This window comes from Sebastes umbrosus, chromosome 8 (genome assembly GCF_015220745.1).
Source record: "Sebastes umbrosus isolate fSebUmb1 chromosome 8, fSebUmb1.pri, whole genome shotgun sequence".
In the NCBI taxonomy this organism is placed as follows: Eukaryota; Metazoa; Chordata; class Actinopteri; order Perciformes; family Sebastidae; genus Sebastes; species Sebastes umbrosus.
In genome coordinates, this window is record NC_051276.1 from 13,054,667 (window position 1) to 13,072,120 (window position 17,454).

Genomic DNA, 17,454 nt, shown 5'->3' on the forward strand with positions numbered 1-17,454 from the left:
AAAATTCAATTCTTGCAGAAATCTCCAAATGTCAAAAGTTTTTGAGATCCTATTTTAAGTTATCTATCTTGAGGTCAGAGGTCAAGGGACCCCTTTGAAAATGGCCCTGCCAGTTTTTCCTTGCCAAAATTTAGTCTAACTTTGGAGCGTTATTTAACCTCCCTCCCTCTCGACAAACTAGAATGAGATTGTTGGTAAAAATTCCGATTCCATAGATTTTCTGATATCAGTATTTTCACTCCAGCTTTAACTAGAGAACCTGAACAGAATCTGAACCTGCTACAGCCTCTGAAAGACAGTAAAGTCGGTCGGGATCGTGGGTCTCAAAGGGGTTGATGATGATCAAATAAAATACCCCAACATTTTAACAGAAAGTTTATTCAGCCATCCCAATAACTTAAAAAGTTCCAACAATGCCTCAGAGCTGAATTTGTGTCCAAAAATCACCCGTCAGTGCATTATCCTAAAACTGAACTGCCGACCCTGCACCAGCAACAAAAACTGACAATGAACATTATGGTGAGAGGGGAAAAGCATACCAAAGGAAGCAAAGCCAAACCAAAACTAATTAATGAATAAAATAAAATATTATGGTTGTTTTCCATGTCTCTAAAATCAGTACTGAGAGTTAAACAAAAACAAACTATAAAAAGCATTGAGTTTTTTGGTTTCTTTCAGTGGGTTAGGTGTAAAAGTCTGTCTTTGTCATGAATATAAAAATTATATTTACCACTCAGGTAATTCATGTTTCAGCCTCAAAGCCTGTCTAAGAGCAAAATTATAGGTCAGATTTTATTTACAAATCCATGAATAGTGAGAGAAAGATTTACCCCACTGACTTTTACATGATTCCTGGCTGAAGCAACACTACCAGGGTGAACTAAGCCCGCAACTACTATATGCAGTCATATTATATAGAGACACGATGGATTTAAGCTGTCTAAATCTTCCTTCCTGTTCCTTTAGAAAATGAATTGAATAGGCAGTCAGGGAATAAAATTTCAAATTACAACTACAACTCAAAGTTACTGGAATTAACTTATATTCAAGCAATGTTTTGCAAAACAACATGAATTTTACAACAATGCTGTATAAAACCAAGAGAGCAATATCAGCCCACAGGATAAATACGTTGTTACACTTTAAACAGCAAAGACAAAACTAACATTGCAAGGGAACCAGTGAAAGACATCGTTTTTTTTTTTTATAACAAGTTGGTGCACTTAAAAACTGGCATTGCCACTTGACACATAAAATGTGTCATTTTCAAACAAACGAATAGTATTTGTTTTAACTTTTTTGCCTTTGACACCGAGTCACATAGATAATTATAACATTTTCAGGCGATAATTCATCTAGGTGTGGTCAAAATGAAGCAAGCAAACCGAGCAAATGGAAACCAAAATGCAAAAACATTTTTTTAAGGGATTGGGTCTGCAGTCACTTAGAGGGGACCATCTGTATCTCTAAATTCAATCATACAACCCAGATACAAATTATTTCAAGCCAGTATTAGATTAAATGAAGGCTTACTCTTTATACAGCATACTCTTAATAACTCATCTAAAATGACAAAGCCGATAAAAGCACAACACAATATCTACTTTTTCTCACTTAATACAGTGAGGTTTAATAAAGGAAAAAAAAAAGAAACAAATTTTATTAACCAAATGCAACCTTTGTGGGGAAACACTCTTTGCCTTGCCAGTGTTATTTAAGAGGCCCAATGCACCTTACATTATGAGTACATTTAGTCACAAATTCCGCTCTTGGTTATTTCAGTGCACAGTTTGGGCTGAAAAATAGATCAGATCAGGGAGAGCGTGTTTGAGATGACGGGGGTAGAAAAGAACACAAATAAAATAAGAACACATTTAGAAATAATTTCAAATATTTAAAGTATTTAAGGTTTCCTGTAACTATGTGACCTTGAATTGCCTCCAATACAGATAGTTACAAGCAACACAAGAAAGCCTTTCTTCAGGTTTTTCTCGTTTACCCCTCAAAAACATTTTAAACATACAGAACCTTTTAGTTCAAGACTCGTTTGCATAAAGTTTGTAAGAATACCAGCGCTGAATGAAGATGACGTGTCAGATTGTACGACCTGGCAGTTTGATATGATCCAATTTCAGATCGGCACTGATATTCTAACCCGCTCTATGCACACAAGTCCAGGTACGGATAAAGAAAGTGGTGAATCAGATCCCGGGGCTCAGAGACTGTTACGATCCGACGCGCGTTGTAGTGGTCTTCTTGTCAGAGAAGAAGCTTCTCAGCAGTACCACCTGACTGATGCTGACCACCAGAAGGATAATGGCCTCTCCGATGGACCAGAATGCAACACGGGTGTTGAGGTCCTCCGCCCGACTGCGTCCCTGGGCCTCACGGAGGCGGAAGTGAGTCTGGTAGTCGATGACCGACTTCAGGGCTTCATGGATGGACACGCAAGCTGATTCCATCTGGAAATGAAAAAAAAAAGGAAGCCAAGACCAACGTAAGAGATTTAGACTGTTGCTGGAAATTAATGATTGACCAACTAACAAGAAGAAAATTCTAACCTTAATTCACACAGTAGAGGGAACTAAATGAAGAGGCATAAAATGTTAATCAGTCTTTTTGACCCCACAACCATCCCCTTTAGGATTTGGAACCAAGTGTCTAACTAATTTATGGCTAAGAAATATTAAGTTTACTAGCAGAAGTAGTTCCCTGTCCTGTACAAACACTTATATTTTTTAATTTTTTCTGACTGCATGTTCATCTTGGAGTTACCAGCACCTTCAGCCTTGCAGTACACACTGTGCTAGAATCTTTTTTAATGTTTCATCTGGTACTCTGCCAGGAGAAAACAAACTTGGGGAAATTACTGACTCTGGTTGCTGAACAAAAACATGTCCATCCTGGTTAAAACTCTAACTACTGCCGAGCACACCCAGACAGGTGTCTCAGTCATTGCAGCAGGTTAAACCTCTTTTTTCAGGTTAAAAGCTGGGTGGAGCTTGGCTGGGAATTTGCAGAGGTCACTAAACTACATATAATATGAACTACAAAGGTGTTAGATGTACCACCTTAACAGGTGCAATGAAACCAACAGCGGAGTGAGAAAGATGTGGAAAAGTGTTGCACATTTTTTATCTGTTCAAAATGAACCTTAAAAGGGAGATTTGTCAAGTATTTAATACTGTTATCAACATGGGAGTGGGCAAATATGCTGCTTTATGCAAATGTATGTATATATTTATAATTGGAAATCAATTAACAACACAAAACAATGACAAATATTGTCCAGAAACCCTCACGGGTACTATGCATGTTATCTCGTAAACTTTGACAGCCCTAAATTGTATGCTATATGCTATTTTGAGAAACCTAAAGAAACTTTCACTCCTTCACACACAAACAAAGAAGCGTGTGCATCTTCACACACACACAGCTTACCTGAGTGAGAGCAGTGACTCTGTTTTCGTTGGGGAAGAGTGGAGGGTCATCGCCAACCTGGAAGTCAAAGTAAACCGTCTTGTGTGTAAAGGTGGAGAACTCGTTACTGAAGCAGAACTTGAAGGTGCCATTCTTGGCTGCTGTGAAGGTAAAGCTGTCATATTGCTTCTTCATCTCCTTGTAGAGTGTAGTGCCTTCTGGGTCTTCCAAACGACAGTCCACATCATAATGGCCACCGGTCACCACCTGGGAAAACATAAAGACAGGAGGACCTTCTATTCAGTGACACAATATTTACTTTTTTTTCAAGCCATCAAGCATTGTGTCATATAGTACAGAAAAAGAGGATTAGACTATATGGACAAAACTCATGTCATGATTGTCATATCCAAATCAGTCAAATTTAGTATTTTACTAGAACACCCTACTATAATTTTCTAAAAATATATGTTCTCAATTATTTATTCTTTCAAGTTTTGACAGATTTTAGTCCCATTTAAGCCTGAAAGACTGGCATGAAGAGATAATACAATTTATGAAGAGAGGCTACAAACAATTTATTTGATCGCTCATCCCTAGGAAAGAGAAAACACAGTGGTCTAATCTAATGAAAGCTAGAGGCCAAATACAGCTCTTTCTAAGGCAGATGTAGACCATACACTGATCAGTATTACTGGGTCGATTTTAATATTGGCCTTAAAATGATTGACAAATTTAACTTGTTACAGGAAAAAAAACCTGAGGAAAAATGTAAAACTGTGCTGTTAGAACTAGGGCTGTCCTGAATATCATTTTTTGGGCTTCGAAGCTTCGGGGAGAAATATTCTAAGCATCGTGGAGCTTCGCAGAGCGGCGCGGCAGGCTGAAATGTTCTTCTGTTTGTCTGTCTCCATCTCCCATGTTTCAGTGCCGCTGCTGCACTACTATACACATACGTACCTCTACACACAACAAACAACAATATCCGTCTGAGGTTAACTAAAAATAATTCATGTTGAATATGAATAATGTTGTGGGATTATTCATTATTTCATGGGTTATTTGGGGATTTATACATTATTATTACATAATTACAAAAAAAAAACCCCAAAGCATTCGAATAGTGATTTGGAAGTCGAATACGAAGCAATCGGGTCAGCCCTAGTACGAACACTGGAATACTGAAGGATATCCTAAACAATACAACAAAAAACATAAAAACTGGCACTCTCACAGATTTATATGAAAATACGTATAAATGTGCTTACTAGTGCAAGATTCACATTTGTGATGTTGTATATGGTGTTAATGTTACCAATAGAGATAGAAATGTTGTTTCTGAGGACAACATCTACCTGTTTGAGCCAAAAACACTTTATGCATAGAGCATCACTACTACATGTATTTGTATTATATTATCTTTTACATTTTCTATATTTATATTGCACTATCTCTTTTATTGTATTATCTTTTCATTAGCACCTATGGGATTGTCACAATCTAATTTCGTTGTACTAAGAAATGACCATAAAGGGATTGAATCTTGAATCTTGAATCTCTACATTAATAAATACAATAGGAAAACAGACAAAAGCTCCTGTGTGTTTAAAAGAACATTTTGTTGTTTACCATGTATTCACCATTATGATAATTGCTGTTATAACACTGTTAATAATAATAATAATCTCTGAAGTCTGATATTGCCTTCTAGACAAGGCAGGATGGACTCTGATAAACACTTTAAAAATTACATTTTCCCAAGACCCACAGACCCACACACCTGAAAAAAACATAAAAACTAGCACTCTCACAGATTTATATGAAAATGCATATAAATCATAGTTTATAGTGTAATAAAATGTACAAACAAATCTGCTTACGAGTGCGAGATTCATATTTGTGATGTTGTATATGATGTTAATATTATCAATATAGATAGAAATGTTATTTCTAAGGACAAATCTACCTGTTTGAGCCCAAAACACTTTATGCATAGAGACAGACAAAAGCTCCTGTGTGTTTAAAAGAACATTTTGTTGTTTACCATGTATTCATCATTAAGATAATTGCTGATATAACACTCTTTATAATAATAATAATCTCTGAAGTTTAATATTTTGCCTTCCAGACAGGACAGTCTGGACTCTGATAAACACTTTAAAATGACATTTTCCCAAGACCCACAGACCCACACACCTGAAACTCCAGTGTACACTTGGTACCGATGATGATGTCCTCGTAGAAGCACTGCTTGGCGTTGTCAGGCAGCTCAAAGGTGAGCTCTGAGCCCAGCACCCACACACACAGCAGCTGGGCCAGGAGCACCTGCAGCAGCAACCTAAACGATCCGTACATCCTGGAGACCGAGAGCCAAGCTTCAAAAAGTAAAAACCTGAGCAGACCTGCCGGGATAAACACAAAACATCAAACTAAAATCAATAACGAGGGAGGAAAAGAGAAAGAAAAGGTGACAAAGCAAACCCGGACATTGATGTTAGCGACTTAAAGCTAACTAGCCAGCTAACTGGTCTTTATATGTCACTAGACAGAAAGCCAGGAGGGATCTGTAACATGTTTTCATGACTAGTGTATTTACTCTCTATGGATGCACTCGTGGTCATTGAAGTTATAGTAAATTAAAACGTTAATATGTCTTAATTCATGATTTTGTCTCAGTCAGCATTAGCATTAGCTACTCACCTCAAAGAGCTCACCCGGATGCGACTGATGCTAAGTGACGTCGTATTACAAACGTGACACGGGATTGGCTGTCATCTGTGAGAGCCCGCCCCTTTTCCTCTCTCTCATTGGTCAAGAAAGAAAGAGGGAGATCACGTGGGCCACGTCATACATATTAGGAGAAGCGTATCTTCCTTTTTTCATTACACTCCAACGTGGCTGCTATTACACACTGTGTGGTTAGAGACAATACTGCACCTAATAATGATCTGGTGTTAGGCAGGTTACACCATGGACATTTACTTAAAAGATTGATATGTTGAAAACGTGAATTTGAATCAACAACAGTCCACAAATACACAATCTGACTGTGACTGTAGCAGAAGTCCAGAATAATAAAACAATTTAAAGAAATAATAAAAAGAAATATCATTTTCCACTTGTGCATTTTGTTAATAGTCTGTTTATTATCAATACTGTATATAGTGCTCCTATTTTTAAACTTCCTTCTATTTAAATGGTTCATATTTTTGTTACACTTTGTTTAGCTCTTTTTTACTGTGTTAGCTGATGCATCTTGTTTTTTGCACTATCCCCTTTGCTGCTGTACACTGCAAATGTCCCCACTGCGGGACTAATAAAGGAATATCTTATCTTATATCATTTGAATCAACAACAGTCCACAAATACACAATCTGACTGTGACTGTAGCAGAAGTCCAGAATAATACTGTTGTTATTATTAGTCTAATTATTATTATAATTAATTATGTTCCTTGCTCATTTATTTAGTTATTTCCTTCCCTATGCTTCCCCTTAGTTAGCCTTAGTTATCTACTTACTAATTTAAAAAAATAAATAATAATTTGTGTATTTATTTGTGTATATGCTGTGTGTATGTGTATGTATATGTATGTATATGTATGTGTATGTATACGTACATGTATGTATATGTATATATATATATATATGTATATATATATATATTTATTTTTTTATTAACCTCTCCTCTCTCCATGAATCCATCCTATAGACCCCACCCCAAGGCACACAAACACAAACACACACACACACACACACACACACACACACACACACCATTTGGTTCTCTCGTCTAATGGCAGAAATGTGCTAACTGGCCTGTATTCAGTCCCTGAAAAAGATGTTCTTAATCTCAATGGGACTAACCTGGTTAAATAAAGGTTAAATAAAATTAATTTAAAAAATACAAAATACAAAGAAATTAGGCTTCTTTATGTAAACTTGTGAATGTGGAATCTGTCGAGAATTAAAATTAGATTAATAAGGACAAATGCATTACTGTCTTTGTCACTGTGATCATATAGCAACCAAAAAATGCGGATGCGCGTTGAGTGCGTCTGCCTGACAGTCGTGAATACACGTCTGACCCCAAAACAAAGTCTCGCGTGAACACAGCAGAACGAGATTACAGTGTTAGGGAGGGCTGCATGGAGAGCTGGAAGAGACAAAACAAAAGCCTCACATTTCAACCCACAAGGCGCTGGTCGCTTTTTATTCTTTTGTGTAAAACCAAAACAAAATCTGATTTCCGTTTAACGCCGTTATTATTATTATTATTATTATAATAAAGTTTTATTTGCATCATGCCTAGTAGCACATCTCTGCTGGAGGCCGACGAGGGAGAGTCCGAGGTGCCGCCGCCGCTAGTGCACGCTTTCACCGGTATGGGCCTTGAGGAGCACCACGGCGGAGCCCAGAGCCACCAGAGCACCGAACAACTAGACGAGAGCCTCCCGTATCACCACCACCACCTCCACCACCAGCTCCCGGTTCCTCACTTCAACCTGCTCGGCACGGTGCTCGACCTGAAGCCGCTGCACCGGCCGCCCTCCTCGGGAGATGAAAGGACTGCAGCGGAGGACGAGGAGACAGAAGTTGTAGCCAACGACGACGACTCCTCGTTGCTAGGGCAGCAGGCCCACCACCATCGCAACCACCACCACCACCTCCCACCGGGCTCCTCCGGGATGCCGCCGTCCGTCGAGACGGTGTTGTTGTACAACGGAGACGAGCTGGATGACACCGGGCTCCTACCACCGACACCGGGCGGCAGCATGGCGATGCTACCGCCCGGCGTGGTGGTGTACCCGGGCGGGGAGTCGTCCGGCTACGAGGCCGAGGAGGCTGCAATGCTGGCCCGGAGGAAGAGCGTCAACACCACGGAGTGTGTGGCGGTGCCGAGCTCCGAGCACGTCGCGGAGATCGTGGGCCGGCAGGGTGAGTCGGTGATGTCGGTACTGACACGGGTCTGTTAGCTCCACTAGCTTTAAGATGCTAATGGGAGTGTGGGATGAAAACTTGGTGTGCAGCAGTAAAAAGTGAGCTAAATCAGATAAACACAAGAGTACAAACAGGGTAGTTAATGTAATAAACTAGTTAAATGATCAGAAAATAATGTTTGAACGTTAAATACATTAAATATGTGGTTAAATTACAGCTTAGTTTTTAAGTGGGAATGCTAATTGTTAGTTAGCTAACGTTAAGATGCTAATGGGAGTGTGGGATGGAAACTTGGTGTGCAGCAGTATAAAGTGAGATAAATGAGATAAACACCAGGATAAAAACAGGGTAGTTAATGTAATAAACTAGTTAAATGATCACGAGAGACTGTTTGAAGGTTTAATATAGTAAATATGTGGTTAAATTAAAGCTTGTTTTGTCTGAAGTGGTAATGCTAATTGCTAGTAGCTAACTTATTGTTGTCATCAGCATTTAATAGTATTTTTTTTATAATTACCAGACTTTTTTTTTAATTTTTATAAGTTACCTTTTTTATATGTCATATTTAAAGCATTTGTGTATAGTTTAAACATTAATGATCTGCAATTAATTACAATTAAACCTTCTTCTTCAGCAACAACAGTTAGCTTGAAAGCAGCTATGGAACATTTTGAGCATTTGTGTATAGTTTAAACATTAAACTATACTTTGTGTATAGTTTAATTATTAAAACATGACAATTAACGATTACAGTTAACTGTCATTTAGCTTCTTCAGCAACAACAGATAGCTTGAGAGCAGTTAGCTTAGCTTAGCATTGCTAACTGGGTCAACACCACCCTACAACAAAAGTTTGCATCACACGTTTTTATGAAGCAGCAGGACACCTCTTGTCTTCTTGCTTTGACAGCCCCAGTCTGTCTGTATTATGGATGTTTTGTGTCTGTGCTTTCTTGGACACCGAGCCGTGCCTGGCCGTGCTAAACTAAACTAAACTAGGCTTGTCTTTGTCTCTGAGGAGGAGAACATGAAGAGCAGTGTGTGTGTGTGTGTGTTGGGTCACCATTGCTTTGCCACATCAGCTGTAGGTTATAGTTAGCTCCAGTGACATAACCCAAGACTACTGAGTTCAACTAAACACGACCGGCTTTTCTTCGATATCCAAAGCATTTATCTGGGTGTTTTACATAAACTTTACAATGGTAGGGTAGGGAGAGTGTTATTATGTCGTCTTTGAGAGCAGTTGGGGGAGGGTGCAGTCTGCAGTGTTGACAACAACAGGAAATGGCTCTGGTAATGATGCTGGACTCTCAACCACAGCTGAAAGGAATATTTAATGTATAGCTATGCAACTTTTAAATGGCATTAGTGACTGGAAACTGAAATTGCATATGCCATAATCTTTTATTAGTTCAACATCAAAGTTTAATATTATGTGTATGCAAAATAAATGTGGTACAGTGAATCGGAAATGACGAATCCAACGTTCCCGTCATTCTTTGCCTCACTTCTCTCTTGTCCTTGACAGGCTGTAAGATCAAGGCACTTCGAGCCAAGACCAACACCTACATTAAGACACCGGTGAGGGGAGAGCAGCCTGTCTTCGTTGTGACAGGGCGCAAAGAAGACGTGGCCATGGCTAAGAGAGAGATCCTGTCTGCGGCCGAGCACTTCTCCCTCATCAGAGCCTCTCGAAACAAGACGGGTCCTCTGGCTGCTGCAACCGGTCCAGGGACCCCCTCTCTACCTGGACAGACGACCATTCAGGTCAGCAAGCACATGATTATGAATTCAGTGTTAAACGTTTGAAACAGACATTCTTATGCAGTGAATCACACAGAACGCAACAGTGAACGCCCACTCTTTGAACCGGAAGTGAAATTAGAAAGTCATTTATATAACGAGTTTTAAGCATGGATCCAAGCCAACCAACTACGAGATGAATCGTGACTAGAGAACATTTGATTCAGAAAAAAATAAGGAAAATGGAACAAGACTGTGTACATAATTATGAGAGAAGGAACTACTCATCCCATAAACCATTGCGAATGACGACTCGCCGCCTCTGGAAACTCCCCAAAAACTTTAAACTACAGTAGTCTATCTAAAATGATGACCGATTTCGCAACTACTTGTTTTCAAAAATACATTTCGATGAACTATTTTTGTAATATAAGAGAAGTGTCCAGACAAGCCACCATGTTGGTCCGTTTTGAAATCTGGGAGCAGAACATGGAGCTGCATTTCAATGGTAACAGCAGGCTCCACCAAAGATGTTATACTTAAGATTGTGGGTAATGTAGTACTTCTCCATGACAAAGCAAATAATGTGTTTTAAAACAAGGTTGATATCATACGGACTTGTGGCTTCTACAGGAGCATAAACCACAATCTTATAGCTTGTGGTTAGTCTACCTTGGATGGTTACGACATTATGTCTAATCAAAATCCTCTATTAAGATTATGAATGCTATTTTCTCTTTCAGAACCTCACTGTTCAGCTCTATTAAGTGCAGTTGTTATAATATCCAAGTGTTGTGTATGATAACATCCAAGCACATTTGTTTTATAAAGGAAGCTCTCTGTGTTTAATGTTTTTGGTTGTGTCTGTCATTTAAAGTGTGTGTAGTTACCCTGTATCATTTCAACCCTACAGGTGCGGGTACCATACCGTGTTGTAGGGCTGGTCGTGGGTCCCAAAGGTGGGTCTTTTTAATTCATCCTGTATTCAGATATATGTTGTTTGCTCCAGTTGCTGGAATTAATGTTGTAAAGACAGAAAGTTCATAATATTTTAGCTTTGGCATTTGTTTTAATAGTTATTTTTAGTATGAATGGAAAAACAACAATTGAGTTTATGATTTTCATACTAGGAAATGGTTTCATGGTAGGAAAAGTAACATGTGATTTTGTTCATATTTAGTTTTTTACTATGAAAGTAACGCTCTGCTTGGTGTTTGACTAATAAATTAGTCACATTACTGTAGTAGCCTATACGTACCAGCGTTTTGTTTTTCTGAGCAGTATAAGGAAATAGTAAATTGTCTACTGGTGTGTCTTAAGCTGCTTATAGCTCCTGGAAGAGTTTTAATATGCTCCGCTTTACTCGAGAAGGTTACATTTTTGCTCTCACCGAGTCTTTAACCCCTTTCCCCGGTGACATTACCACCTCAGTGTCACAAAGTCCTGGGGTTGATTTGTAAATTGAAGTGCGGCGGTTCTCAACCATGTGCCATTAGGCTAGAGAGGGTGAGGTAACAAGTCAAAATGACTGACAACCAATTTGGAAATGGTAAGGAAATGCTGTGCCACACAGACGCAAGAGGCAGTGTGGAGTTTTAATATTAAATATTTGGTGTGCCTGTTACTTGCCCATTCAGTGTAGCACATTATTTTTGTTAATGCACTCTGGTTATCCAGTCTTTTTCAAATATATAGTATTGACATTTGAAAAGGTTCTTACTTGAGGCTGAAACTCATGGTGTTGTGGTTACAGTAGGTGGTATGCGCTTTAGCCAGCTGAGTCACCAAGACCGCCTGCAGTTCAGCGCTATAATTATTGCACAGCTGAGTTTCTTCCAATTTCAATGTTGGATATTGTCAGAAAAAAACAGTCTCTACTGAAAATATATAATGCTGTTAATGTGACTATGCAGTCTTTAGTATTGCTCAGCTTGGGCTAATTTGTCAACTTCAGACACTCCAGTCAAGCTGTAGTTAAGAAGTGACAGTATACAGAGATCTGTTTTCCAGCTAATGTATTCAGCACTATTAATACTTACCTATTATTTTCATTTTGACTCTTAACTATTCTCTTCTTTTCTTCAGTGTGCCATTTCTCTATGCTCAGATGTATATATTCTCTGGATTTGTCACGCATGTCATGCGTCAAACTAAATTAAATGGTGAACTCTTGACATTCATGAGGCCATGTGACCAGAGCAGTTATTTAAACTTAGTGTTCAACTGACACGTGTTTAAGTATAACTCTCTTGGTCTGGTCATATTTTTCAGGGGCAACCATCAAACGTATTCAGCAGCAGACCCACACCTACATTGTGACGCCGAGTCGTGACAAAGAGCCAGTGTTCGAGGTCACCGGGATGCCGGAGAATGTGGACCGGGCGAGGGATGAGATAGAGGCGCACATCGCCCTCCGCACAGGAAGCTGCGGAGGCATTGAGGCTCCTGGTGTAGACAACAACGACTTTCAATTCAACGGGACGGATGTCAGCTTTGAGAATTCTGCTGCAGCAGCAGCAGCAGCAGCAGCTGGGTTGGGGGAGGCCGGATGGCTTCATGCAGGTGCATCATCACCGAGTGGTGGTGGTGCTGCTGCTGCTGCTGCTGGTGGTGGTGGTGGTGGTGGTGGTGGTGTTGGTGGCGGCGGCGGCAGCGGCTTGCTGCCAGTGAGCGTCAACGGTACTCAGCGAATCAATAGCAATATTAACAGTGGTGTCAGGATGTCTTCCACCTACCGCAACGACAGCTCCAGTTCCCTAGGCAGCGGCTCCAGCTCAGCTGATTCTCAGTACGGCAGCGGTAATGGTAACCGGGTGGCAGATTTAAGCCCAACCTGTCAGTTCAATGCCAACGCTAACAACAACAACAGTAATGGCGGCGGTACAAGTTTCTGGTTTGGCGATAGCCTTCTTCCTGTGGGGTCTGAGGAGCTGGTCAGCCTGGGAGGTGGAGCTGGAGGCGGATGCTCTTCCTCAGGATTTGACCCGTTAACCATCTCCACTGCCCAAGCCTCGCACCCTGCTGCACAGCCACAAATCTGGAGCCCCTATGTGGACCACCAACCCCCCCAGGCCTTCGATGCGCGTCAATCTCAGGTAGGTTAAATTCAACAGGTGCATACAGGTTTTTTGCTTCTGTTAGGACCATCTCACTGTTGAAAACAGTTTAAGTTTCAGCTTTTGCCTTTTTTACCTGTCAGTGCTGCTATACATAAATCCTGTGAGCTAGCTTATTTCATTGAGCAACAGTAATGTAAACCTCAACCTGGACAGCTGCACAGATTGGGCAGCTGGTCGTGCTCCACACGTTTCAGTTTTAACAAAGATGTTTGGCTTGTGGCAGTTGTATCTACTACTAACAGTTACCCCTTTTCTGAAAAGAGCAATGACAAAGTCTGTGCAGTGACAGCTCAGAAAATGCATCAATGATCCATTACATTGTTTAAGAAATTCAAGAAACATTTGTTTTGCATCCTAAACAGGAATTTTTAAGATGATAAGATATATGTTCATGTCATCTAATGACTGTTTATCATTGATGTCTCCAGACCAGCCAGCCTGGGACACCCCGGCTCTCTCCGACCTTCTCTGGAACAGAAGCCCTGGAGCACCCTCTGGCCCAGCGAGTTCACCGAGGGCCCTTCGGCACGGCCGGGGGCCTCGATGCCCACAGGTTCCCCTCTTACAGCTCGGCCTTCTCCTCTTCCAGTGAAAGCACCGCCTCCTCTTCCTCCCCTCCTGAATCGTCCCTCTCCTTTCGCCCGGGGCTCGCATCAGCAGTGAGAGGACAGGAGATATGCATCCACTGTTTGGATAACCAGGTGATCGCTGCCTTGGTTCCCTGCGGCCATAACCTCTTCTGTCTCGATTGTGCCACCCATATATGCCAGGGTCCAGACGCCGTTTGCCCTGTGTGCCTGTCCCCGGTCACACAGGCCATTCAGCTCCGCAACATGTGATTTTAATCCATGATGGCTGATGAGGGATCGGCCTCCCCAACACTTCCAGTTCATAACATGTGTGGGGAAATTACAAAACTGACCCCGAATCAGTGTCTAGTTGTGTCCTCACCCCTGTTTTGTCCAAGCTGGTGTTTGGTTGACAAAGGTGAGGAAGAATAGGTGAATTAGGAATGATCTGTATTTAGGGCATGGGTTAGGGTGTTCAGCCCGTTCATGTGCCTGCTATTGTGAAGTCTTCTTCCATGATTGATTGATTGATCAATGGGAGGGTCGGAAACCCTCTGTGTAGCATTGGGTGGGGTGGGATATGTATTTTCTTTGCTCATCATGATTTTTTGATTTACATTTTCTTCTCCCTGAAGCATCTAGTTATCAGTTTCTGCCTACCTAATATTTTATCAAAATTTTTAAATGTACTTTGAATTCTATTAGATACATAATGTTGACTTTTGGGTCAAAGTTATTTTTTTGTCTACATCTCAAAAGTTTAGTCCATTTACAAAAAACAAATTGCTGCTACAGTTGTTTTTATGTGCTGACATATGGCCCAGCCCCTTTGCCTCTCAATTATTGTGCCCACGGCAAACAAAAAGACGTGAGCATGTTTACATATAGTGAGTCCCACGTATGAATATGTATAAACTAATAGTATTCTCCTGGTTACAACTCAGAATTTTAATGCTTACCACAGTAAACTGGATATAATGTACACGTTGCTCTGGCAAATGCCACTCTATCCCAGATAATTTGCGTAAATATGATCAGGCTACTTTAAACAGGATATGATGTTTACATGCTCCAGATCATAAATCTGAATTTTTGAGTATCGCTGATATTAACAGCATATTGATACGCGTGCAAACACACCCAAGTGGGTCAAACCCGCAACTGCAAAGATGCCACACTCCAATGGCAACCTCATGTTGCCTCTCTTTCTTTCCCCGACTAGAACCAACCAGTGGGTAACTCCTTTTTGTAGAGTACCGGGATGTTACCCCACTTCAGTATTGCCACGTGGCTTTCCATTTCTACTTTTAAAAAGTTGTTTACGGTAAACTTGTGCCTAATTCCGTTCTGAGTAAACAAAAAGAAACAACTGGTTCAGCACAGTGTTGCTCTGTCTTAAAACAAACCTGTGGCCTTTTTGGAAAAGCCTGTAATTAACTGACAACACTATCTAAAACTCCAGATCTTGGCTCGAAGGAAACACAAGCTGACAGAACGAGGTCTTAATGTATTTGTTCAATCTCTTAAACGCATCTTGGTGGAACAAAGGTTATATCACAGGGATGTTTTCTTTTGCTTCCTATTTTTGTTGAGCCTTTCTAAATTGTTTACCACCTATTGCTTTATCTTTTTAGCGCCAAACACTCCCATTTAGTTGATTTCTGTTTCCATATTTTTTCCCTCATTGTTTTTTTTTTTGCCTTTTTTTTTGTTTATTTCTCGATTTCATCCTTGTTTGGGGAAACCATGTGCTGGTTTTCAGCCAGAAAGATATGCACAGCCTGTCCCTTTGGAAACATTCCTCCACCCCTGTATTACAGTCACTTTTGTAGATTGTATAAATATGGTTAGTTAATAGTAAAACCTCGCCCAAAGGTGGCTGATATTCTCTGAATAACTACTATGAAGACAGCTGTAATCTGGAACAAATCCCCAACACACTTTTCATCTCTATAGTGTCCTTCCACTTGAACTGCTCCACCCTGTGGCCGTCTCGTCACAGCCATTTTATGTCCTCGTTGGTAAGCAGTCAGCAAAATAATTCCATTGGGATGCAAAATTGAGACGGCGGCCACCCACGTCTCGTCTACCAGGCCTATGCAAAAATCGTCTCAGTATGTTAACTACTCGAGGAAGCACTAGATAAATTAAACTCCTCGGGTTTTAATTACAGAGCTCAAACTATCTTGGGCGTAAACTTGTAGACAGACGCATCCCTTCCGTTTTTACGTTTCAGTCGGGGTTAACCTTCATTACCTGCTCCTAATGCATTGATGTTTTCGATGGCACACACTTTGCTTCTCATGCCTCATCAGCGCATTTGCTGTTTGTCCTGTGCCCTACTAAGCACAGCCTTCCCCATATCTTATCACACTATTGACAAGTTTGGACTCCAAAAACAGTCTGATTCTTGTTCCCCCCCCCTCCTTCAATGTGTGCGTCTGTCCGTTCCTCCGCCTGAGAAGTGAAGAAAAGGTACAAATTGGTGGAAATCATCTCAAATCTTAGCTTTAAACACCAGTGTCGCTAGACTTTGTTTTACAGGTTTGAATGACGGACATTTTCGAAGGGGAAGCAGCTGGAATGATTTCATCTTGGACTGTGCTGACACTACATGAGGTCAATACTGTTGCTTTACATTGTGGACATTGGACCGCAGTCCGTCTAGCATTCCAGCTGTGAAACAGTATTTGGGAGTTATTCTATCGCTTGGCTCTGTTTCTTAAATATCGTCTTCTTTCGTGGATGATTGAGCTTTCTCGAGGAAATGGAACCAAACCCAAAAGTGCAAAAAAACCCATCTGCTTCTGCCCCCTCGGGTCTCCTCTCCGTCCTTTTTATTTGATTCTCTCAGCTCTACGAAGGGTTGATCTCTCTCTCTTTGCTCTCTTTCTCTCTCTGAGGGATTGCAATACACTGTCGGCCCTCACTTTATTGACATGAATCTATTGACATTTTTGTGTATGTATTATACGATATTACTGTTAATGACTGATAAATATACAGAACTTATTTTTATTTTGTTACATTTCATATATATACATAAATATATCTATATTAAAATGTTTACAATAAGATTTTTAATTTTTTTTTAAACTTTTTTTTCCGAGTGATTTAAGTGAATGAAGAGTTGGAAACCCAGAAATGTTGCAGGAAGAGGGTGTCAATGCTATCTGCTTGTAGTCTAGTTATTAGTTTACAGTATTGATGATAATAGTATTGATAGCTGCCGTTGTGGAAAATGGAATGTGCATCACGAGCATGTCTTCATAATGTACCGCCAATGTAAAACGTCACACTGCAACTGTAAAAAGGCCAAGGATTCAAGCTGCCTGTCATGTCTGTACGCCACCAAATTAAGAACGGTATACTGTAAAATGTATCTTAGGTTATCTCTATATAAATACATATATTGTTAAGCTGTACCAACAGTTCAAAGTATTTGCTAATTTTACTACACTTTTGTTATGTATATGTAGGGGAAGTCTTATGGCATATAAATTCTTCAAATTGAGTCAGGAGTTTAAAAGCAGACTATATTTTATAACGGCCTTTTAAGTTATTGCGGCCAAAGCACTGATATTATATATTTGCTGTAAAGAGAATTTAAGAGTTTTATTTTTCTGATATTAAAGTCACTTAATAAAGACGGTTTCATTTTAA

The 17,454-nt window shown here is 40.2% G+C and overlaps 2 protein-coding genes across 3 annotated transcripts; one reads left to right on the forward strand and one right to left on the reverse strand.

The window, feature by feature from the left end:
* Nucleotides 1-361: 361 nt before the first annotated feature.
* tmed7 (transmembrane p24 trafficking protein 7) lies at nucleotides 362-6,255 on the reverse strand. 2 transcript variants are annotated; one of them, XM_037778293.1, is made up of 4 exons: nucleotides 6,121-6,255; nucleotides 5,617-5,822; nucleotides 3,442-3,687; nucleotides 362-2,462 (listed from the first exon to the last, which is right to left on the reverse strand). In XM_037778293.1, the coding sequence occupies exons 2-4, from the start codon at nucleotides 5,773-5,775 to the stop codon at nucleotides 2,226-2,228; spliced, it is 642 nt and encodes a 213-aa protein (XP_037634221.1). In that variant the 5' UTR covers nucleotides 5,776-5,822; nucleotides 6,121-6,255; the 3' UTR covers nucleotides 362-2,225. The 2 variants fall into 2 exon arrangements, with proteins under 2 accessions (XP_037634221.1, XP_037634220.1); XM_037778292.1 differs by lacking the exon at nucleotides 6,121-6,255 and adding an exon at nucleotides 6,017-6,056.
* Nucleotides 6,256-7,506: 1,251 nt separating this feature from the next.
* Nucleotides 7,507-17,454, forward strand: LOC119493108 (RNA-binding protein MEX3A-like). Its single transcript, XM_037778166.1, has 5 exons — nucleotides 7,507-8,357; nucleotides 9,889-10,127; nucleotides 11,017-11,062; nucleotides 12,375-13,198; nucleotides 13,651-17,454. Exons 1-5 carry the CDS (start codon nucleotides 7,724-7,726, stop codon nucleotides 14,059-14,061), a joined length of 2,154 nt encoding a protein of 717 aa, XP_037634094.1. The 5' UTR covers nucleotides 7,507-7,723; the 3' UTR covers nucleotides 14,062-17,454.